Genomic DNA, 23939 nt, shown 5'->3' on the forward strand with positions numbered 1-23939 from the left:
ATAAGTGACAAAATACGTGACAAAATATAGAAAAGAAACATACATAACAAGATATAATACTCGAAAATATACACGACAAAATACATGTCAAGTCAAGTCATGTTTATTTGTGACGCCCTTAATCACAAAGAGTCTCAAAGGGCTGCACAGACTACAGATTATTGCAAACCACAGTCTATTATGACACCACCCCCTGATCTAAAACTGACATGAGGGCAATGAAAAATTAAAAAACCTCAACATGAGGCAAATGATGAAACCTTGAGAAGGGACCGTACATGAGGTAATCCCCCTTCCAGGATGACCAGGCTGCAATGGATGTTGCAATAACAAATCATAAACAGATTTTGTCAACATAAAATATAGGTTATTCCCATGCTATAGAATAGAAGTGTGTTTTAAGCTTAGATTTAAACATTTCCACTGCGGTTGCGGATCAAATCTCAGGGGGAAAAGTCTTCCACAGCACCGGGGCCCGAATGGAAAACGCTCTTGAACCTGCGGATCTCTTCTTGGCTCTTGGGATCACTAGTAGACCAAAATTTTCAGAGCGAAGGCTCTGGACCGGAACATAGGGGGAGATTATATCTGAAAGATATGAGGGAGCAAGTCCATGCATGATTTTGTATACTACCAACAGAACCTTAAAATCACATCTTAAGCTAACAGGGAGCCAATGCAGGTTGGCTAAAATCGGGGTCATGTGATCGGACTTTTCAGCATTTTGTACTAGCTGAAGGCTCTTGATTTTGGACTCCGGGAGACCGGAGAGTAGTGCATTACAGTCATCGAGACGGGAAGTAACAAACGCGTGAATTATAATCTCCGCATCCGACTGAGACAGCATAGGGCGAATTTTAGCAATGTTGCTAAGATGGAAAAAAGCAAAGTACCGACCCATGGCAACGGGGGTGATCACAACCATATCATGTATTTGGCTTTGTAAATTAAGCAGTTCATAACATGAGGAAACGTAATAAAAGCACGTTCAGTCTCTGTTAAGTTAGGTAAACAATGTTTGACGCACAAGTGCAAACAAATACAGTGGAACCTCGGTTTTCGAACGCTTCTGAGTTTGAACAAATCGGAGTCCGACCAAAAAATTCGAGAAATTCTTGCTTCGTTGTTCGAACAAAAATCGGAGTTCGAACGCCGGGGTGAATGTTTCACATCACATTTTTTTACTTCTTTTAATTTTCTCAAGTGCAATTGCACCTCCAATACACTAGGGGACGTCCGAGATGAAACAAATGTGTAGCAAATGGGCCGAGTTACAGAATTTCGTCGAATTCCAACACCCCGATGAAGCTGCAGCCACCAGAGTCATCAATGACTTCAACGACACTGTCATGAACCACTTCCGAAAAGTGCTAAAAAGAAGGCAGAAGCAAGTGTCATTGGATAGATATTTTAAGAGAAAAGAACATCCTGCAGTCGAGTCATCCGTAGCAAAGAGATTTGAACCTGTGAGCACCCCTCAGACAGAAGAGCACCCTGAAATTTTTATGGAAGGGTACTGGCCTTCCAAACAATAATTTTCTTTCCTCCTCTGTCCCTCTCCACCGTCCACCTGCGCCTTCTGCTGACCACCACAAAGGTAAAAAATCCTATTCGTAATTCATTTCTTTATCCTTTTTTTTTTATTTTTACACGTTCATGTTAGCGTAAGGCAGCACGGCAGCGCAGTGGTTAGCGCATGTGCGGCACAGTTCATGTCTTGGGAACCTCCTGCGTGGTTTCAAATCCAGCTCCAGACTTCCTGTGCGGAGTTTGTATGTTCTCCCCGTGCTTGCGTGGGTTTCCTCCGGGCACTCCGGTTTCCTCCCACATTCCAAAAACATGCATGTCAGGTTAATTGGCTGGTCCAAATTGTCCCTAGGTGTAAATGAGCGAGTGAGTTGTCTGTCTCCGTGTGTCGTGCAATTGGCTGGCAACCAGTTCAGGGTGTCCCCTGCCCACTGCCCGATGATTGCTGGGATGGGTTCCTGCACCCCCGCGACCCTACTGAGGATAAGCGGTGTAGCTAATGAGATGAGATGAGATGTTAGCGTAATCTTTCGTATGGAAGATTACGCTAACACGAACGTACGATTAGCCTGGGTTACATTTATGTTATTTGTGTCTTAAAGGTAAACAAAGGTAAACATTCAGGGTGCTGGAACGGATTAAAATGATTTACATAATTTGTAATGGGAAAAATTATTTCTGTGTTCGAACAAATCGCTTTTCGAACAGGGTTCTGGAACGGATTATGGTCGAGAACCGAGGTTCCACTGTAAATGACAAATAACACAAAAATACACCATCAAATACATATCAAATTTTACGCCCTACTCCACAACATCTACTACATAATTCATGACAAAATACATACAGATATAGGTTGTCATGGCCAGCATGGTCGCCGTGGCGACCGGTCTGCCCCGCCCCCTGGGCACCAGCTGAAGCAGATCTGCTAATTGCGTGTGTGCTACTTAAGGTTGGGTTGTGGGTATTGCGGGTGTTGGCTCATTACACATTTTCCTTTCTGTTATGCCCTGTCCTGTTTAGTTTGAGTCGGAGGAAACCTGTACTTGACCATTCTGAGTGTAAGAATGTTTTTGTTCTGTTTTGTCCCGGAGTTTTGGACGACTTTTATTTTGTTAAATAAAAGCTTTGATCGTCACCGCAATTGAGTTCTCCCTTCCTGCCTCCTGCCTCTTTTCTGGTCCGGTCCCCACCTCGTTACATAGGTAAATGACAAAATACCGTATTTTCCGCACTATATGGCGCACCTAAAAGCGTTTATTTTTTCCAAAAGCTGACCATGCGCCTTATAATACAGTGCGCCTTATATATGGATCAATATTAAGTCGCAAAGTCTTGCAACTAAGGCAAGCAGCCGCCGTCTAGATTTCACCTCGAACGCCAAGTAGTCCGCGGTGTATGCTGGGATGTATATACCGGCGTTTCATTTCCTAACCAATGTGTCAATCATCATTTGAATCAGTCACTATTGGCTAAAGTTATTCGGAGGTAAAGGGGGCGGATCCTTTTTATCATTTACAGGCTCGCATAGGCTAAAGGGGCGAAACGAAGCCTGCAATTGGCCGAAAAAGATGAATGTGAATCACACAGTTGGGGTTTCACTAGGGCATAGAGAAAACATGTTTTACTATTCTGCATTTGTAAATATTTTACTCACCTGGATTTATTACACTAACGGTTGTAAGAGGACCATGGTTATGTATCATTAATGAACGTGATGGCTGCAAGAGAACTTAGGTGAGCTATGCGGATTTATATTTTCCCGATATCTTGTTTTAGAACGATCTTGAAGTTTCCGTGATGAGTGTATTTTTAAACCCAATTCAATTCAAAGTGTTTATTGTCATATGCGCAGTAAAGAACCCCGTTTCCCTGCACAATAAAATTCTTACTTTGCTGTCCACACAGTGTCCAGCAAAAAAATAAAATGGAAACTAAGAAATGTTTGTTTGGTGACATCGCACGTGTTCTCGACACGTATTTGCTTCTTTGCAAGCTTTCGGAATGTTAAGGGGTTAATAAGTTGGACTGAACTATCTGACTGTTTTGTCGACGTTCCCATTGTAGCGCCTTATAATCCGGTGCGCCTTATGTATGGAAAATATCGGACAAAAGACTATTTTTGAGGGGTGCGCCCTATAACCCGGTGCGCCTTATAGTGCGGAAAATACGGTACATAAAGAAATGTATGTCATACATTTAGGCATCAGGTGCTATGTGTTCATTTATTTACATGGCATATATCAGGTTTTGAATTATTTAAAAATGATTTCTAAATTTGACAGGATCGGCCCTCTCTATCGAGCTGACCCCAAGACAGGGTTGAAGGACACCGACCTTGGGGAATCTTCAAGATGGACATCATGGGAAATGAGGCGAAGGGGTTCAGGGTTCTCGTTTAAGGCCGAGATGCAAAACGCCTCGCTAATTTACGAGGCGCTAACAGCGAAGGGCGACCGGCGAGGAGGTTGGAGGATCAAGGGGCTTCACGCACACGAGGATGGAATCAATTTGGGGGGCTCACACGGAATGCGAAGGTGTGCTGAGCTGCAAAATGGTGTGAACTCTCCAAAACTGCTTCATCCATTTAGGGCGTGACAACAAAAGCGCCTTCAGGTGACAACAAAACCTGCACGCTATTAGATCAGCTGCACTGCGATGGGATGGAATAAAGCTGTGGGGCCCCAGGAAGAGGGGGAGTGGGTCCCAGAAAGGAGAAGAGAGGAGGATGAGGGGCTTTACGGGCAATCAATGTGGATGTACCAGTACTTGCTTTGTGCTCTGGTTCCATCGTTTGGAGATGTGATGAACTGCACCTTAGGGGATAACTTCCACATAAAAATTCAGGATTTTCCAAAAGTCTTGGTTTCATTTGAAGTCCCCATATCTCCTTAATTATAAACAGGGTTGGGTAAAGTTACTTTAACTTGATTACTTTCAATTACTTTTGGATGACTCCACTACCAAATATGCTAATAAAAGACAAAAGAAACTGAATATGAATAAAATGACTAAATTTTGTGCAGGCTTGGGGAGTAACGGAACGGCAAAAATACACGGAACGGCAAAAATGATGTTGGCAAGCTGTTTGGATTCATTTTCATTTTGTTTCTGTCGCATTTTATGTTACTTTAGCTGGAGATCAAAGAGATCAAAGCCAGGAGAGAAAGCTTGCCACGTGTTGTGAGTCATCATTTTATTCATATTTAGTTTCTTTTGTCTTTTATTAGCATATTTGGTACTGGATTAATCCAAAAGTAATTGAAAGTAATCCAGTTAAAGTAACCCTACCCAACCCTGATTATTCTGAGAAAAAAAGAAACAAAAGGAAGAGAAAAAAGAAGGAAAAATTTAGAAAAAAAGCCAGAAAAAAATAAAAGAAATGTAGGAAAAAAATAAATAGAGAACCAAAAAAAGGTAACAGCTCGGAAAAAATAAACACAATGAGATTTTTTTAAAGGAATTTTTTTAAAAAGTAGAAAAAAAACACAGAAAAAAAGAAGAAAAAGTTTGTGTTGCATTCAAATAATTTCCAATTATATCAAGTGAATCTTGTTGCCAACATTGTACTTCCACTAAAAAATGTGATTAAGTACAGTTCTATATCTTACAGCCGACTAAAAAAGCCCCCAAAAATGTTAATATTACTTGACAAAATATATCAGGAAATAAAAAGAAATGGCTATCTTGTGAAAGAATTGTAAGAACAAACGATGTTTGTAGGCCGTACAACCTTTGCAATAGTACATGAGTCAATTCATTCAAAAGAGAAAAATAATTTTACATTGCCGGAAACTCGGCAAAATGTAACTTGATGTCAAGTTTTGGACATGTTTGATCATGAATTATCTTGCCACACTTGGGATTGCTGTTGCTCACTGTTGTTTCAAGCGCTGCTCACCGACTTTGTGTGAACGCTCAGACCCGTGAGGAAAATTAGAGGGAACATTGGTCACAACTGAAACATATTCATCTTATCTATGCCCACAATTGTTGCCGTCGAACCAGTTTTCGGACAAATGCAGACAATTGGCTTTTTATGAAGTTTATTCTCATTTCATGTTTGTTTACGCAAGATAAACAGTGAGCGGGAACGTCCAATCAGAAGAGGATAAGACTTGGTGACGTCATCGGAGAAGGGGAGGAAAAAAATGATGCGGCGTTGTTTAAGACGAGGAGGAGGAAAATAGAGATGATCGTGACAATTTAAAGAGAAAAGACCAAGGTGCGTGTATATACCTTGTATTTTAGGTATTTTTTATAAATATGAGGGGGAAAAAATGTAAATAGTATTCCAGGCTAATGCTGGCTTCCGCGTGCTCGATAGGTGTCATCGATCCCGCAGTCGCTCCTCGATTTTAAAGCAAAAATGGTCTTTTAAATTAAGATAATCTTAAATTAATCCGTGCTGTTTTGTTATTCACTCCCTGGCCGTGCAGATGATCGTAACCGATTCGTGACAAATGCGCTGCAGCACTTAATAACAAATGTGTGAATTTCCTTTTTTTTATTGTTTTATTAATTTGGCAATAATTTTGTTTACTGAACGTTTTAAAAAAAAAATATTGAATGTGATTGTATTCACAGCGTTTCAACACTTAATACATCATTTTTCAACACAGTACTGCACTCCAGGGGGCGCTCGTGGACAAATCTGTAAATTACGCTAAATGTATATATTTTGTTTCTGTTCTGCCCTGCAGAAAATATATCTTACATCGATTAAACCTATGTGTATTCGTTCTCATCGTGCATAAATTACAACAGGCCCATGTAAAATAAAATTGTAATTTCAATTTAATAATCATGTAATGGCCCTGACAAACCTCTAGAGGGCGACTGTACATCAACAAATAGAATACAACAGACAGGGTTGGGTAGGGTTACTTTAACTGGATTACTTTCAATGACTTTTGGATTACTCCAATACCAAATATGCTAATAAAAGACAAAAGAAACTAAATGTGAATAAAATGACTACATTTTGTGCAGGCTTGGGGAGTAACGGAATACATGAAACGGCAAAAATGATGTTGGCAAGCTGTTTGGATTTATTTCGCATTTTATGTTAGTTTTACTAGAGATCAAAGCCAGGAGAGAAAGCTTACCACGTGTTGTGAGTCATCATTTTATTCATATTTAGTTTCTTTTGTCTTTTATGAGCATATTTGGTATTGGAGTAATCCAAAAGTAATTGAAAGTAATCAAGTTAAAGTAACCCTACCCAACCCTGAGAATAGAATAAAATAGAATAGAATAGAATAGGGGCAGCACGGCGGCGCAGTGGTTAGCGCATGTGCGGCACAGTTCTAAGGTCTTGGGAACCTCCTGTGCGGGTTCAAATCCAGCTACCAGACTTACTGTACGGAGTTTGTATGTTCTCCCCGTGCTTGCGTGGGTTTCCTCCGGGCACTCCGGTTTCCTCCCACATTCCAAAGACATGCATTTCAGGTGAATCGGCCGGTCCAAATTGTCCCTAGGTGTGAATGAACGAGCGAGTTGTCTGTCCCTGTGTTCCCTGCGATTGGCTGGCAACCAGTTCAGGGTGTCCACTGCCCACTGCCCGATGATTGCTGGGATGGGCTCCTGCACCCCCGCGACTCTACTGAGGATAAGCGGTGCAGCTGATGAGATGAGATAAGATGAGAATAGAATAGAATCGTCTTTCTTGTCATTGATATCAAAGTTGTGAAACATTGTATGCAACGAGATTAGAAATGGCACTCCAGTATAAAACGTAATCACGTTTTTTTTCACAGTTTTGTGCAATAGTATATATTCTCATTAGTTGTTTTCACAATTTAATTTGGCATCAACAAAAAGAGAAAAAAAAATGTTGCAAGATGTGATTTTACAGTTTTGTGCTCTTGTTTAGTGTGGTGATGGCCCTGATATTTAGCTCTAGATCACTCCTTCCATTCCTACCACCTTATCCAAAGTTAATACAGTAGCATATTTGCACGTATCATCCAAAACTAGCATGATAAATAAACAATACCTTACATTTCATGTGTAACAGAAAAAGGAAATCCGAGTAGAATATCAAAAATGAAAAGCCACTTTTTAAGGTTTTTTTCAATATATCTGCATATATTTTTTTAAATCTTTGAATATGATAAACATTCCAACTGTGCAAATGATGTATAATATTCGTACAAATCTACTCTTTGTGTCATAACTAATGTGTTTCTTTTTACTTAATTTTATTTATTTATTTTTCTGTTTTTTTCTCTTCTGTATCCCTTCATCGCTTTATGTTCCCTTAAAAGTTTTAAACGTTTTTATGACAATTTTGTCCGTAATAATGCAATGCTCGATTTAAAAAAACATTAAAAACAGATTGATAATAACAAAATTCAGTTATTTTGCAACATAAAAATCAGACGATGCCATTTTTTAAACTTTTAACTATCGTTTCTCATATGAATTTAACTGCCTTACAATTTGCCCTTGTAATATACATTGTACACAGGGTTGGGTAGGGTTACTTTAACTGGATTACTTTCAATTACTTTTGGATGACTCCAATAGCAAATATGCTAATAAAAGACAAAAGAAACTAAATATGAATAAAACGACTAAATTTTGTGCAGGCTTGGGGAGTAACGGAATACACGGAACGGCAAAAATGATGTCGGCAAGCTGTTTGGATTTATTTTCATTTTGTTTCTGTCACATTTTATGTTAGTTTTGCCGGAGATCAAAGAGATCAAAGCCAGGAGAGAAAGCTTACCGCGTGTTGTGAGTCATCATTTTATTCATATTTAGTTTCTTTGGTCTTTTATTACCATATTTGGTATTGGAGTAATCCAAAAGTAATTGAAAGTAATCCAGTTAAAGTAACCCTACCCAACCCTGATTGTACATTGAAATGTAATGAAATATCCGAAATGTACAATACACTTGCATTTTAATGGCCCTTCTAAACATCTAGAGGGCGACAACACGTCAACAATTAGCATATAACCGTCGAAGAAGAACTCTCACTTTTCTTCCTGTTTACTTCCTGACTTTCGATTTATTATCAAAAAAAAAACATTTAGCGTGTTTTGTAAAGTAATTTTAGGCCAGTGATATTTTTGTAAACTTATCGAATAACGTCTTTAATTTTAAATTAATTGTCTCACGCTGGAAAAGTGTTTTTGGTTTAAGTGTTTGTTGTTACTTCTTGAGCCAGTAAGCAGTAATATTACAGGTATTTAAATAAAATACGGGTAGTTTGTTTTTTGTATTTTAGCATTTCTTTTTTTTATAATATATAGTAGTTAAAATGGGACATATGTGGTTTTATGACGTTTTAGGACAGAATTGGCTACATGTATGACAGGTAAGAAAACTGCAAAAAAATGTAGTTGTGGGTGTGGCTGTTAGACATTCTGGTTTTTGTTTTTATGGTGCATCATATATTTTAACGTTTGACAATTCAACCCATTAAAAAGTGAGTTTCTTTCCAATGTCCATATTTCAATCCTATGTTTGAGTCTTTCCACTCCACCAGTTTTTCCCTTTGCTTTCCCATTTACAAGCACAGCCTCTCCTTCTCGAGCTCGTCCACCTGTAACTCCAGACTTTCTACTATACATACCTCCAAGCTGTAATTCACCCTTTCCTTTTATCTTTGTTTCACCCAAGGCTAACACATCAACCTTTCTTTTAGTCATCATCCTTCCGATCTCCTCTTTCTTCCACTCAGTCGCTTTACTTCCACATCCTCTCACATTTAGTTACCCTATAACTAGGGTTTGCAAGACCTTTCAGTCTCCCGTCCCCCTTTCTTTGCCTTGCTGTCTCTTAGGGAGTAGAGATAGAGAGGAGAGGATCCCCAATTCCCTCGCTCCCTCCACTTTAGTCGCCTCTTACGACACGCAGCGGACCACGGTGGGAGAATTCTCTTACCTCTCATGAGGAGAGGGCCCCCTCACCACAGGGCAAAAAGATGCCAACTTAGGTGCTGAGGTGCCTAACTTGTTTGGGTGTTTGGGCATTTGTGTTGGCCATGGTCCAACAATGTTTGTGTGTGTGTTTTTGCTATTTTTTCCCCTTTTTTATTTTCTTTGTTATTGGGTGTGTTTGTCTTGCTGTCGGTCACCCCTCTTGAGGGATATGACAACCGTAGATGGATAGATTGAAATGTTTGAGTCTCAAACCTGGATCATATTTCCATCTCCTCACAGGTTATTCTAGAAGATGGAAGGCAGGAGCCTGTGAGTACATCTCATCCTTATCCTAGTTCATATTGTTGGTTGACAGATATCTGATGTTCTGATATGTGTTTTTCCTCATAGTGATTATGTGGAAGGCATGTTCCTGGGCCAGGACTCTCGTTCGGTGGTGAGCCGCTTCCAGCAGCGCTACTGGAAAACCAAGCAGACTCTCATCAGGGTGAGCGGCCAGAAGGAGGACCAGCACGTGGTGGCTTCTGACGCGGAACTGGACGCCAAGCTGGAGGTCGGCTACTCACGCTTTACAGAAGCATGTGGCTCAGGCTGGATCGAAGATTTCAATTTTGCATTTGACATATGTTGAAGTGGTTAGGGTCTGAAGTTCTGTTTGATGTTATTCATTTATTTACTCGTTTATTTATTGTTTATTGGGGCTTCAGTTTCTCAGGAGGTCGAGCGCTCTTCTTTATTAGGGTTTTAATTTATTCTATTAAATCCGGTTTAGAGTTTCAATGTTTTTTACGAACCATGAGTTGTGGTTTTCAAAAAAGATTATGTTTCAAATGTGTGTTTTTATTTCTCTCTTTTTTTAACAAGAGGTTCGGGGTGTTAAACGAAAGTCTCAAGAAGTAATATGGTTTTTATGTTAAGGTGGTCGTAATTTGGGTTTCAACTCAGGCTTTTGATTTGGATTAAGTTCCAAATTAAGGAGTCGAAAAGTTTTGAAGGCAAAAAGTCAAGTCAAGTCATTTTTATTTGTATAGCCCTTAATCACAAAGAGTCTCAAAGGGCTTCACAGGTTATTACACGGACTATTTTTTCAGACTATTATTACACCATCCCCTGATCTGGAACCAACATGAGGGCAAGGTAAAACTCAAAAACCTCAACATGAGGAAAATGAAGAAACCTTGAGAAGGGACCGCACATGTGGCATCCCCCTTTCGGGATTACCAGACAGCAAAGGATATTGCAATCACAAATAATACAGAATTATTGTCCAAGAAAAGTATAGGTTATTCATATGCTATAGAGTAGAAACTGTTGTTTAAAAATAGATATTTGGAGCGTTAGATGAAAATCTCAACAAGAGTTTGCATTAAGTTAGGGTTTTAAGTTAAGGTATTGATTTGGATTTAAACTCTGGCTTTTTGTTTGGATTAAGTTCCAAATTAAGGTGATAAAAGGGATCAGGTGTCACAAGCAGAATTTAACTATTTAACTTGTTGATTAGAAACAGAGTTTTTGGGGTATCTAGTGAAAGTCTCAAGCAATTTGTTTGTATGGTTTACTTTTGGGTTTCAAGTCAGGCTTTTGATTTGGATTAGGTTCCAATTTAAAGTGTTATAATGGATCAACTATTTAAAGTAGAATCTGTTTATTTCATTCTAAAAATTTGGTAGTAATGTTTGGTTTTCAAATTTTGGAAGGTCAAGATAAGTATACTGTAATTTCCAAAACTGGTTTTAAGCCACTGTATTAGATGCAATTCATTGATCTGATCAAGGTTTTAAGGTAAAATCTTATCTCTGGTTTATATTTTTATTCGGTTTGCACATTTTAAGTTAGGGTTTTAAAACTTTGTTCTGGTTAGAATCGAAAGAGGCTGTAGATCAAGGGTCACCAGAGTAGCCCCCTAAGAACATCTGAGCAGCTCCTGGTCTGGTTCTGAAAATGTCTTTCCTAGGAAATTTGATTTGTAATTGGCATGATGTTTTACTGTTTGAGCATTTTTTACCCTACTTCTGGTAAGTAAAACATGGAGCTAACATAATATAATCAAAGAAACAAACGAATAGCTCTTTGCACTTATCAGGAACAAAAAATAAGCTCATAGCGTCTAAAACAGGGGTCGGGAACCTATGGCTCGCGAGCCATATATGGCTCTTTCTACGAGCATCTGTGGCTCAGAGACAGATTTGATTGCATGCAAAATGTTTCCATCTTGTCCAAAACTTAATTTGTCTATCCTGTTAAGTTACACGCAAAGCCAAACCGAAACTCATTGGTGAACGATTACTTCGCAGTATATATATGGCACGTTTTTCACTACAATTTACAGTCAAGGTGTCACACAAAAAAAATGGGAAAAAAAAAACTCGTTTTAGCTGTACAACGCTAAAGAATCCTTTATTTAAAAGTTCACTATGTAATCTGTGTTCAGTGTTCAGATACCTTATGATGAATCCACAGAACTGTAAATACGCCAAAACACCGGAAGAGAACTTAGTCATTTGATTGGGTGAGTGGGAGGGATGGGTGGAGCTATGCAAAAAGTACAAGCATTCCCACCCATCTCTCGCCAAAAGTAAGCACATAAGGCTCCCTATTCTCAGAATGTTGTGACGTTTTTACAAAATAAATGCTTGCATCTGGTTTTGAAACCAATATGTATGATAAAAAAGGGTCAAAAGGAGTTTAACCGATATTGAGTCATTGCAAGAAAGAGACAAGTTTAAAGTGGTATGTTTGTTGATTTTGGGACAGGGGCTCTGGCATTATTCTCTTTTCATCATTTTTATCAAATCATCAAAAATAAATGTGCTGAAGACTAAGCTTTTGTCTGGGGCGCGGGTTTAGCAATTTAGTAAATTTGTCTCATAATATGTGGTGTGACTCTTTCCCAAAATAAAATTAATATTTTTTGCTTTTATGGCTCTTTGAGTCAAAAAGGTTCCCGACCCCTGGTCTAAAACATTGGTGACCACTGTATTCCATACCGGTTTCCATTTGTCATTGTGTCATTATCCTAAAAATGTATTGGGAAAGATTTGATTTTCAATTCTTAAATTTGTGACTTAACTTTGTTCTTGTCGTGGCTTTCTATTTCGTGTCAGGTGTTTCAATCCATCCAGAGGACGTGCATGGAATTGCTAAAAGTGATCGAACAGTACCAGAAGAGGATCTCCGGTACGTGTCACTGCAACATCACTGTCATCTTCTAAGGCTTGCAGGTTTTTTTATACAGTGGACTTTGTAATGTTACTGCAACTTTTGTTTGATTCTCCGTTGGTAGATTGTTGCTAGTTTAGTTAGCCCGTCCTTGCTATTTTATTTTTGTGTTAGCATTAGCAGAAAGTACCGTATTTCCCACTTTTGGGGCGGATCGGATTATAAGACGCACCTGCAAAAAATAGTTTTTTGTAAAATATTTTTCATATATAAGGCACAGAGGATTAAAACTAGTGTAAGAGTGAGGGTTGCATTAAAATTAGATAAATACATTTAAAATAAAATGGTTTTTTTTCCGTTAAACATAAATTAACATTATGACATCTGTTTTTGCCACTGTAGGGATTTTTTTCTAGCTTTCATTTTGAAAAAAGTTAAGATGGAAATGAATTATTCTTTACTGCAATCAGTAAACAAATTTGCCTCTAGGTGTTGTTTGTGCTCCACCGTAAATCTTTTTATTTTGCTGAAGCATGCTAGAATTTCCTTCACTGATCAAATTAAATTGTTATTACTTGAGTTCTTTTGAGTTCTGATATGAATTCAAATCTCAAGAAAATGGAATCAATGAACCAGGCCGATGGAAATACCACGCACGATTTAAGCGCCCTCTTCTATGCGGCAGCGTGTTGGGGAGGCAGCATCAAGAAGAAGGATGCCTCTCGTCTCAATAAACTGGCTAGGAAAGCGAGCTCTGTTGTGGGCAAAGAGCTGGACAGCCTAACAACAGTAGCTGAGAGACGGGCACTGAAAAAGCTGCGGTCAATCATGGACAATCCATCGCATCCACTACACAGCATTATCTCCAGACAGAAGAGCAGTTTCAGCGGCAGACTGCTGTCACTCTCTTGTACTACGGACAGACTGAAGAGATCTTTTCTTCCTCATGCCATGAGGCTCTTTAACTCTACCCGGCAGAGTAAAAGCCCACAGTAAACCACACCACCTACATTGCATATTACCGAATCTTGTTGCAATATATATTCTGTGTAGCACTATTTAGTTATTCTATATAACACGCTACAGTGGGTATTTGCACGTCACACTGGGTATTTGTATATTGTATTCTTTTTGCTTTATTATTGTATTGTTCTCAGCTCAGGGATGCTGCTGGAAATGTGAATTTCCCTTCGGGGATGAATAAAGTATCTATCTATCTATTAACACATAGAAATAATGATAGGGGGAAAAGGGGGAGGTCGCTGGAGGTTATGGGAGTTTTCGACCGCTGAAAGTAGCACAAAACGAAAATTTCCCGCTATAATGCTTGTCGATAATGCTCATTTCCCAAAACCAGCAAACATGGAGTTAAATTTGAAACTGTCCTCTTACTTGTTGTTGCAGAGAGATTTGGTTTCGTGCTCTGGTTGGTCGCAACGTGTGGCGCACGTGCTGAACTCAGGGTAGGCCTGCACGGCCACAACAAGCACCTGCCATGTGGGGCAATAGACAAGAGCCAGTAGAAAAGAGAACAAACTATCGATCAGTTCCTCTTTATATATGGACCAGGGACGCTTGATCAGATCATGCCTCTATGGGCGCTTCAAAACCACTCTTATTTGTTTTTCAAAGACAGAACAGTGACATCACACTGACACAAATAATTGTGAACAAACCATTATTTGTATCTATTTGATTAAACATACAGTATTATAAAATACACAAAACATCGGATGAAAAGCTCTCAAATAATTGACCGAGACCTGAAAATTACATAGAAGATAATTATTATTGTTGAAGTTTGGTTATTTTTAGAACTCATTCCATCATTGGTTGAAATGTAACCGGTATGAAGAAGGCACTCGAAGACCACTCTAAATGTTTCTCAAAGGCAGAATAGTTGCCAAATGCAGTATCATTTCCCATGCAGTTCCATTTTTTACCATGGAATTTTCCAATATATAAGGTGCACACTTTCAAATTTCTGGTCAATTTGTGGTTTTTAGGTGCATCTTATAGTCTGGAAAGTGCGGTATTCAGTTTACATGCAAAATACACCTTGAAGCTTTCCTTATTCCCAATCTACTTTTTCCTTCAGTTCTGTCCCAGGAGGAGGACGAGCTAGGTCGCTTCCTGCGCTCTCAGGGCCATCAGGACAAAAGCCGGGCGGGAAAAATCATGCAAGCTACGGGGAAATCGCTTTGCTTTTCCTCCCAGCAAAGGTCGCTCACACTAGCACTGATCGTCACTAGCGCCAATACGATTCTCAGGATATCGTTTTCTTCCTCCTGTAGACTGGCCCTGAGGAAGCCGCTGTGCCGGCTGTACCAGGAAGTGGAGACGTTCCGTTTCCAGGCTATCTCGGACACGTGGCTGACGGTCAAGCGTATGGAGCAGAGTCGCACTCATTACAGGGGGACTCTGCTGTGGATGAAGGACGTCTCTGCCGAGTTGGACCCGGACACACACAAGCAGATGGACAAATTCCGCAAGGTAAACCCGAGAGTTATATACCGGAGCCATGTCCCCCTAGTGGGAGGTGGCTAGAGTCTTTTTCTGACTCTTTCTGGGAGATTGATACAGAGGAGGGGATTCCCAGCCCCAGGATATGCCCTCTTACCTTCTTGCTGGCCAAATTCAGACTGCCCTTGCAAGGTGAGACGTGAACCAGGTTTGGGTTCCAGTCTACTTGGAGGGGCGGACCCCCTGTGGTGGGGTTGTCACGGCAACATTTAATGCGCAAATGCAACCTCACATTCCACCAGTATCAGTCAGATAACATATCTATGTGATTGACTTAAAACAAAGAATTTACTTCACATGTCTTGACATTGTTTGATCATTTTCTGATATTGTGAAACAGAATTCTCATTGTTGTGCAAAATGTGGTCCGCGATATTTTTCGGATGATCAATCATTGCTCAAATATGGTAATATACTATCATGAAACCTCATGTAAATGCGCACCCATCTTTTTGAGTTATTTTGTGGGTAGGAAAATGTGTTTTATATATAGAATAATCAAAAAATAAGGTCACTTTTTTCTATAATATGACAACTTTTATTTATTTCTGTGCAGCCCAGTACCAAAGGACCCCAGGCCCAGTACCGGTTTGCAGCCAGTAGATTTCTCACCATTCATTTAGATCAATGGTTGTCCAAATTTTTGCAGGGTGGCGCCCCCTTGGCTCCCCAGTGAATTCCTAGCGCCCCCCCAACACCAAGCACGGTTAATCGTGCTGCCCTAACATCTCATCTCATTAGCTGCACTGCTTATCCTCAGTAGGGTCGTGGGGCTGCTGGAGCCCATCCCAGCAATCATCGGGCAGTGGGCAGGAGACACCCTGAACTGGTTGCCAGCCAATCGCAGGGCACACAGGGACAGACAACTCGCTCGCTCATTCACACCTAGGGACAATTTGGACCGGCAATCCACCTGAAATGCATGTCTTTGGAATGTGGAAGGAAACCGGAGTGCAAGCACGGGGAGAACATACAAACTCCGGTAGCTGGATTTGAACCCACACAGGAGGTTCCCAAGACCTCAGAAATGTGCCGCACACGCGCTAACCACTGCGCCGCCGTGCTGCCCCTGTCCTAACATGTTGTGTACAAATCGTCAAACAAACGTACAAACTTCTGACTTCGACTTCGGACTACCGCCCCACTAATGCCCCCTTCTTCCTCACGGCCCCCAGGGGGGCGATACCGCCCACTTTGGGAAGCACTGATTTAAATTATGATTATCAAAATGAAAAGTTATTATTATGTATTTGATTTTTTTTAAAACATAATTTTACTTAACTGCTAATGAAATCTCATCTCATTAGCTACACCGCTTATCCTCAGTAGGGTCGCGGGGGTGCTGGAGCCCATCCCAGCAATCAGTGGGCAGGGGACACCCTGAACTGGTTGCCAGCCAATCGCAGGGCACACGGGGACAGACATCTCACTCGCTCATTCACACCTAGGGACAATTTGGACCGGCCAATTCACCTGACATGCATGTTTTTGGAATGTGGGAGGAAACCGGAGTGCCCGGAGCAAACCCACACAAGCACGGGGAGAACATACAAACTCCGCACAGGAAGTCTGGAGCTGGATTTGAACCCACGCAGGAGGTTCCCAAGACATGAACTGTGCCGCACATGCGCTAACCACTGCGGCGCCGTGCTGCTCGCCAATGAAATCAATGTACACAATTCATATTGTGGAAGGTAAACAAAGACCCAGTTTTAAAATCCATGCTTTTTAAACCACGATATAAGCCTAAAGGAATAATCACATTTATGTTTCCCATAGTTCCCTTCTTTTTCAAGTTTTCAAGGTTTCAATCCAAGACTTTCAAAGTAAGGTGTGAATTCTGGTTTCTGTTCTGAAACAAGGGTGGGCAATTCATTGGGAATTTGGAGTTTGGAACAAAGACTTCAACAGTTGCGGTTATAAGTTATGATTGTTGTTTATTTTTATAGCTTCGATCATTTCATGGTTAAGTTTTCAAGGAAGGATGCTATGCCTGAGTGAAGGTTTGAGATAGGGATTTAATAGCGGGTGGTTTGGGTTTCTTATACAGATTTGAACCTGGAGAAGGGTTTCCAAATTTGGCATTGAGGATTTTTTCTTAAAAGGGTCTCAAGTTGGAGCTAAGGTTTTGAAGTAGGGTTTGAACAATGGTTAGGCATTCAATCCAGTTCAAGTACAGGTTAGTACTTAAATTCAGATATCAAGATGGGATTAAAAGTATGGTTTCAGGGCCTAGGTGAAGGTTTGAAATGGAGCTATCAAGAAAGTTTAGGGATTTGATGTAGGGTTTCAGGAGATGTTTGGGATTTTTGATAGGGTTTCAAATTGGAGTTATGGTTTCAAAGTAGGTTTGATGAGTAGACATTTAGTTCTGTTCAAGTAAATGTTAAGTACATAAATTCAATGTTTAAAATGTAGTTTTTTTTTTAATGGAACTATTAGGGTTTCAGGGTTTGTAATAAGGTATTTTGTACAGATCTATTGTTTGAAGGTAGGGTTTGAACAATGGTTAGACATTTAGTTCTGTTCAAGTACAGGTTAAGTACTTAAATTCAATGTTTGAAATTTAGGTTTTAAAATTGAACCATTAGGGTTTCAGGAGATGTTAGGGTTTGTAGCAAGGTTGTTTGTACAGATCTATAGTTTGAAAGTAGGGTTTGAACAAGCATTTCCTTCATTTAAGGTATGGGTAAGTTCTTAGATTCAATTATTAAGATGGAGTCAAAGAGCAAATCCAAGAAAGAGCTGAATGTTTGAAATGAGGATCTCAAGACAAGGTCGGGTTTCAAGCCAGGATCCTGATATTTGAAGTTGTTCTTTCATGGTAGGTTTTTTATTTTAAGATAGTTTTTCAAGATTCAGTTTTTCCAAAAGAAGAGACATTTTCAATTTACTGTTTCAAAAACGGGTTATCAATGATATTGGACTTGTTAGGGTTTTAAACAAAGATCTGGGTTTACTCTACGTTCAGGCGTGTCCACTAGAGGGCGCCCTTCCCCAACCGAAGGGTTTCATCCAAGCTAGATTATCTTCCGTGATATTTATTGAGTGGATTCCTTGTTCTGTGTGTGGTGTCAGGTTCAAGCGGAAGTTCGCAGCAGCAAGCAAAGTTTCGACCAGCAGAAGATGGACGTGTGCCAGAAAGTGGACATGCTGGGAGCCAGTCGCTGCAACCTGCTCTCACATGTCCTTGCCACTTACCAGGTACCACTAGTAATACTAGTTACCTGTCGTGTTAACAATGTCAGTGAAGGACCATCCTGGTGTCTTCCCTTCCCAGACCACCTTGTTACACTTTTGGGAGAAGACGTCCCGCACCATGAAAGCCATCCATGAGAACTTCAAGGGCAGTCCTCACTATGAGGTCCTAACCAACACACACACGACTTAGTTTATTTAGATTTTGTGTCAATATTTCAAATGTATTCTTGCGTTTGATAATTGATGGCAGGAGTCATCCAGAGAGAAGAAAAAGAGGAGGAAGAAAAGTAAAGGGGAGAAAAAAGATGAAGACCAGACAGCAGCACATGAAGAGTAAGTCGCGTAAATGCAGGGGTTCTCAAATAGTGGGGAGCGTGCGTTTTACATTGGGGCCTTTTTTTTTTTTTTTTTTTAACTTTCTCAGAATAAAGTGCAATTGCACCTCCACTACACTAGGGGGTAGTGGCGTTCTCAGGCACAGTGTTTTGTTCACATTAAACCCCATGCAGTGCATTAAGCACAGAGTATTAGCATTGAGTATGAAGTGTTGACACAAAGTGTAACAGACCCTTAAGCAGTGTTCTCGTTTGCCCGGGTCCCTGTGCCCTAGACGCATCATTTTTGCTGGGGACGCATCGTCTCAAATCACGTGCGTCCCCAGGACGCAACCTTTTTGCCACTAAATTGTCATTATTACCCGATTACTTTTTTTAACAAAGATTTACTGCACTCCAAACTTTTCGTCAGGCATTTTCGTTTTGGTCTCGCGGTTCGTCTGCACGCCGATCTCGACCAACGAGATCTCATTGTGGGGTGAAAGGAAGTCCGTCTTTCTTTAGAGAACCGGCTTTTTTGGCTCAACTCATTAAAAAGAGCCGGCTCTCAAACGGCTCACTTGCCTTGATGATTGATATTACAAATTATGTTGTATAAAGAAGTTAAGAAAAAAAGGAAGTATAAAAGTAGAAAATAAAAAAAGACAGGTTTGTGGTTATCGGTAGATTACCAACAATAATTTGATGCAGAAATGAATTAATAATTTGATGATTAAAACTGAATGAATTTATAGGTTTGTATTATATATTTGTCGCCGATTTACGATTTCAACCTCGACAACACTAAATTTTGGGGACCCATAGATCTCTGTTGGGACCCATAGATTTTTGAGCATGCGAGTCCCCGGGACCCATCACTTTTCACAGGTCAAATGAACACTGCTTAAGTGACCCCATAAAGAAAAAATCTTTGACATGGATGCAGAGACAGGCGAAGAGACGGGGTAAAGAGACTTAACACAGGTCTACTACCGAAAGCTAAGACAGAGAAGTTTGATGAAGCGTACATTGCACATCATTGCAACGACTGAGGGAGACGAGTAAAGTCAAGTCAAGTCATTTTTATTTGTGACGCTCTTAATCACAAAGAGTCTCAAAGGGCTGCAGAGATCAAAGACTATTGCAAGCCACAGACTATTGTGACACCATCCCCTGATCTGGAACCAACATGAGGGCAAGGAAAAACCCCAACATGAGGAAAATGAAGAAACCTTGAGAAGGGACCGCACGTGTGGCATCCCCCTTTCAGGATTACCAGACAGCAAAGGATGTTGCAATTACAAATAAGATATAAGAGATATTGTCCACAAAAAGTATAAAGATCAGCTTGTTATGTAAAAAATGTTGGCAGCGGATAGCATGAAGCCAAATGAATTAAGCTGTCACTTGAGTGTTTTTTAGGGGGGTGCAATAGGATGTCTCCTTCAGAGTGTAGGCATGACAGAAAATAATTGAGTGGCACTGCCTTAATGGGACAGTGTGTAATATTATCCACAAGATGTCACTGTATTGGAGTCGTCCAATTTCGTTGTCACAGCATATCCCATGTTGTAACAATGACAACAAAGGCATATTCTATTCTATTCTATTGTGTAGTGAAACGAGTGCTAAAAAACACAAGAATCCAAATTATAGAGACTCATTTTTTTGACTAGCATTGCAGGAAGACAAGAAATGAGAAAAAAGGAAACTGTAAGAAAGAAAAGATAGGAAAGAAAAGAAAAATGAGGGTGAAGGATAAAGAAAAACGGTACAAAAAGATGAAAAAGGAAAAGTAAAACGGACAAAAAAGAGAAAACGAAAAAGGCAAGGATAGAAATCAAGGGAAGAGAAAAAATGTGAAAGAAGAGAAACTGAAGCAAAAGGAAAGAATAAAGAAAAACAAAAATAAGAAGAAAGATCAGAGTGAGAAAATAAAGAAAACAACAATGATGCCAACTCCCTTTAGGTGAGCCTAGTCCAAATAAATGCAAATTTCTGGACCTAGGAGTATCAAAAATACATGTTTATGTTAGAGGTCATTTATTTTTACCTATTATTCAAACCTTTATTGTTTTTTGTAATGAATGAATTCTTATTTTTGCCACTGGGTGGCGCTAAATATAACACTGTCCCATTAAAGAACAATATTGATTTGAATAATAAGCTACACAAATGACATTAGGCATGATTTATTCTAGTAAATTAGCAATCAAACTCATTATTTTTTTTGTATAAAAGAAAAAAAAAAGCCTTTTTATTTCATAGACTGGTCTCCCTGGGGAACGAAGACACTATTCAATCATTAACGGAGCTTCCGGAAGAGGACAAGGACGGCACGGCTTTGCTGGAGGAGATCCTGGGAACCGTGTCCCTCCGAGACTCCGTCCCCTCGTCCCGGCCTTGGAGTCCGGTTTTTGGAGATCCCAGGGACGGAACCGCTGCAACAAAGGCCTCCCACTCGCTCTTTCTACCGTCGCAGCTCCTGGACCACGATTTTGAAACACTGCTATCTACTGCGGAAGTCACGGGTGAGTGTGAGAAAGCCCAAAGGCTAAAAAATGAGAAGAAGTATAAATGTAAGATTATTTGACCCTCAGATAAAGTTGGGACCACATCGGAGCATGTCGACAAAGCGACTGAAGCCCACCAAGGAAGTAAGTGGACTAAGGGGTAAAAGCCCTGCTTTTATTAAATATATGTTTGGAGAACAAGCTATTTACAATGTAATCTTTTTGTTTTTGTCATTTTTTAGTTGGTTTACAGCTAGAAGCAGCTTTATTAAGAAAGAAAAAAAAACAAATCTTTCGTTTTTACTTATTTTATTTAATAAAAAAATCAAATCAAACGTTTGCTTTATTCCGATTTCGAAATCTTCGTTCGGTTTGGAAATTTCGGAATTTCGGTTCGTTTGGCAATTTGCATACTCGGCAGCCAATCGGAAGCCTGCATCGAATCACTTCGTGCTTCCGGACTTTCCCGAGCGTTATAAGGTCGTGCATTTGCATATCATTTTCCAAATTAGACGCACAGAACACAAGAAAGTGGTTAGGAATCAAGCCAAAACGGGGGCGGCAGTAGCTCAGGAGGTAGAGCGATCGTTTTAGGATTAAGGGATCCCAGTTCGAAGCCGGGGCTTGTCCGTGTTACATGCCGAAGTGTCCTTGGGTAAGACATTGAACCCCCAATACCCCTACTAACCAGGTTAGCGCCTTACATGGCTGCACAGATCACGGCCGCTATTGGGAAATGTGAAGCACACTGTAAAGCGCTTTGGGAAGTCATTGACTTGAAAAGCGCTATATAAATGCAAATCATTTCATTTCATTTCAAAACCTCAGCCCCAGAATATTCAAAAGAAGCTAACAAAATTTACGACGCTACAAAACGTAAACGTACAGTAAAAGCATCATGGAAAGAGTTCACGTGGCTTGTAGCAAACATTGCATGAATGAAGATGAGTAAATACAGGTGGCGGACGGAAAACAGCGATGTCATATCCATGCAATTAATGTTATAAGTACTATTATATTAAACTTAATTTGAAAGTGCTGTTCTGTTATGTATTCCTTAATACTTTGCAACAATGTTGTTGGGGTTTTTTTTGCGATGAGTCGTCTTATTGTGTTTCAAGTTGTGAAAAATAGGGCAGGCAACTTTTCAAAGAAACCTCCGAAAGCAAGGACCGGGTTTGCCCACCCCTGATCCAAGGTTTTCTCTTTTCTCCGAAGCAGCAAGCTGTTCCAAGCCATCCAAGGACCTCTCCACTTGGTTCAACCTCTTTGCCGACTTGGACCCCCTGGCCAACCCCGATGCGGTGGGCAAAAGCCATGCCGAGCAACAACTTCACAACGCTTAGCTAGCGTTGTAGCAAATCATACTAGACAGCTACAAGCTAACGTTCAAGGGATTTCGCCTGCGTTTCAGTGTCTCGGTTAGAAAAGTGCTATAAAACGGATCCAAGCCAAAGACGACGATGCACTCCGGGGTTAAAGCTGTAATATTGTAAATGAATTAAACATATCATGACCATTCTTTTTTTTGCATGGTTTGTGTCTCATAAATGGGGTTTCTATGCTTGTAATCAGGTTTGACAGATTTGAATTGAGGGAGGCAAACTGAGCACTAGCCAGTAAGTTTTTTTTCTTTTTGAAATTGCATCATTCATCTGGCATTTACAGTCCTCCTTTGTAGGGGAAAACAACATAATTACACTTGATTGCCTCTTGGATGCTGTACACACTGGCCCGCTGCCACTTCAAGAAGTTGTTTATTCCGAACTGCTGAAATAGTGCAATTTTCGTGGTGGGGAAACCATTCTGTTAAGGATGTGAATTGCTTTTCTCCCCCAGAGATTCTGGAAACATTAAAAAATATCTATAATATTTAAAACATCTCATCTCTCATTAGCCGTACCGCTTATCCTTAGTAGGGTCGCGGGGGTGCTGGAGCCCATCCCAGCAATCATCGGGCAGTGGGCAGGGGACACCCTAAACTGGTTGCCAGCCAATCGCAGGGCACAAAGGGACAGACAACTCATTCGCTCATTCACACCTAGGGACAATTTGGACCGGCCAATTTACCTGAAATGCATGTCTTTGGAACGTGGGAGGAAACCGGAGTGCCCGGAGGAAACCCACGCAAGCACAGGGAGAACATACAAACTCCGCACAGGAAGTCTGGAGCTGGATTTGAACCCACGACTGGTTCCCATGACATGAACTGTGCCGCACAAGCGCTAACCACTGCGCCGCCGTGCTGCCCTTATTTAAAACATAATTTATCAAAAGAAAATTACCTTGAAGAACTCCGTTTTGGTGCGCATCATTTGTGAGGTTTTACGTCGTATATTACCGGATTTGTGTGAAATTTGAACCGGTGTCACGGCAGCGAGAGTGCCGAATCCACTAGACCAGTGTTTTTCAACCAGTGTGTCGTGAGACCTTGTCTAGTCTGCCGCTGGAATGTTTCCCATTTTATCTTTCCAAAAAAAAAAGCAGGCCGTTCTTCAGTATTTTTGCTATCTTCAGACGAGGAACTGTAATAGTCATCCATATCAGTAGGTGGCAGTAGATTTTACATACTTTTTCGTGACTAATTATCTGCTCATGAGGTAGCACAGTACATTAAATAACTTAATTTGTTTAACAAAGCAGTTTAAGATTGCACTGTTTCTCAATCTTTTTACATTAGATTATCTTAAAGCACACCCTTTGTCAAAAATATATGAAAAATAATTTATATACATGATTTTTATTTCTAATTTCTTATAAAGATAGGGCGATGTGTCCTTAAAAGGTTGAAACTAGAAGATAATTAA

At 40.2% G+C, this 23939-nt stretch overlaps 1 protein-coding gene across 3 annotated transcripts; it reads left to right on the forward strand.

The window, feature by feature from the left end:
- Nucleotides 1-5647: 5647 nt before the first annotated feature.
- ica1 (islet cell autoantigen 1) lies at nucleotides 5648-22654 on the forward strand. Of its 3 annotated transcripts, none has more exons than XM_088327485.1 (12): nucleotides 5648-5752; nucleotides 9702-9731; nucleotides 9813-9975; nucleotides 12527-12599; nucleotides 14680-14803; nucleotides 14876-15074; nucleotides 18183-18308; nucleotides 18385-18468; nucleotides 18556-18638; nucleotides 20888-21150; nucleotides 21220-21276; nucleotides 22351-22654. In XM_088327485.1, the coding sequence occupies exons 2-12, from the start codon at nucleotides 9715-9717 to the stop codon at nucleotides 22476-22478; spliced, it is 1317 nt and encodes a 438-aa protein (XP_088183611.1). In that variant the 5' UTR covers nucleotides 5648-5752; nucleotides 9702-9714; the 3' UTR covers nucleotides 22479-22654. The 3 variants fall into 3 exon arrangements, with proteins under 3 accessions (XP_088183611.1, XP_088183613.1, XP_088183612.1); XM_088327487.1 differs by having other exon boundaries at nucleotides 22354-22654; XM_088327486.1 differs by lacking the exon at nucleotides 5648-5752 and adding an exon at nucleotides 8477-8854.
- The last annotated feature ends 1285 nt before the right edge of the window (nucleotides 22655-23939 follow it).

The sequence above is a fragment of the Urocampus carinirostris genome, chromosome 2, assembly GCF_059441175.1.
Source record: "Urocampus carinirostris isolate Australia breed hairy pipefish chromosome 2, RoL_Ucar_1.0, whole genome shotgun sequence".
Lineage (NCBI taxonomy): Eukaryota > Metazoa > Chordata > Actinopteri > Syngnathiformes > Syngnathidae > Urocampus > Urocampus carinirostris.

Coding starts and splice junctions, on each gene's coding strand:
- ica1 (XM_088327485.1), top strand. Junction 9,976..12,526: donor AACTGGACGCCAAGCTGGAG/GTCGGCTACTCA, acceptor ATTTCGTGTCAG/GTGTTTCAATCCATCCAGAG. Junction 18,469..18,555: donor AGGGCAGTCCTCACTATGAG/GTCCTAACCAAC, acceptor AATTGATGGCAG/GAGTCATCCAGAGAGAAGAA.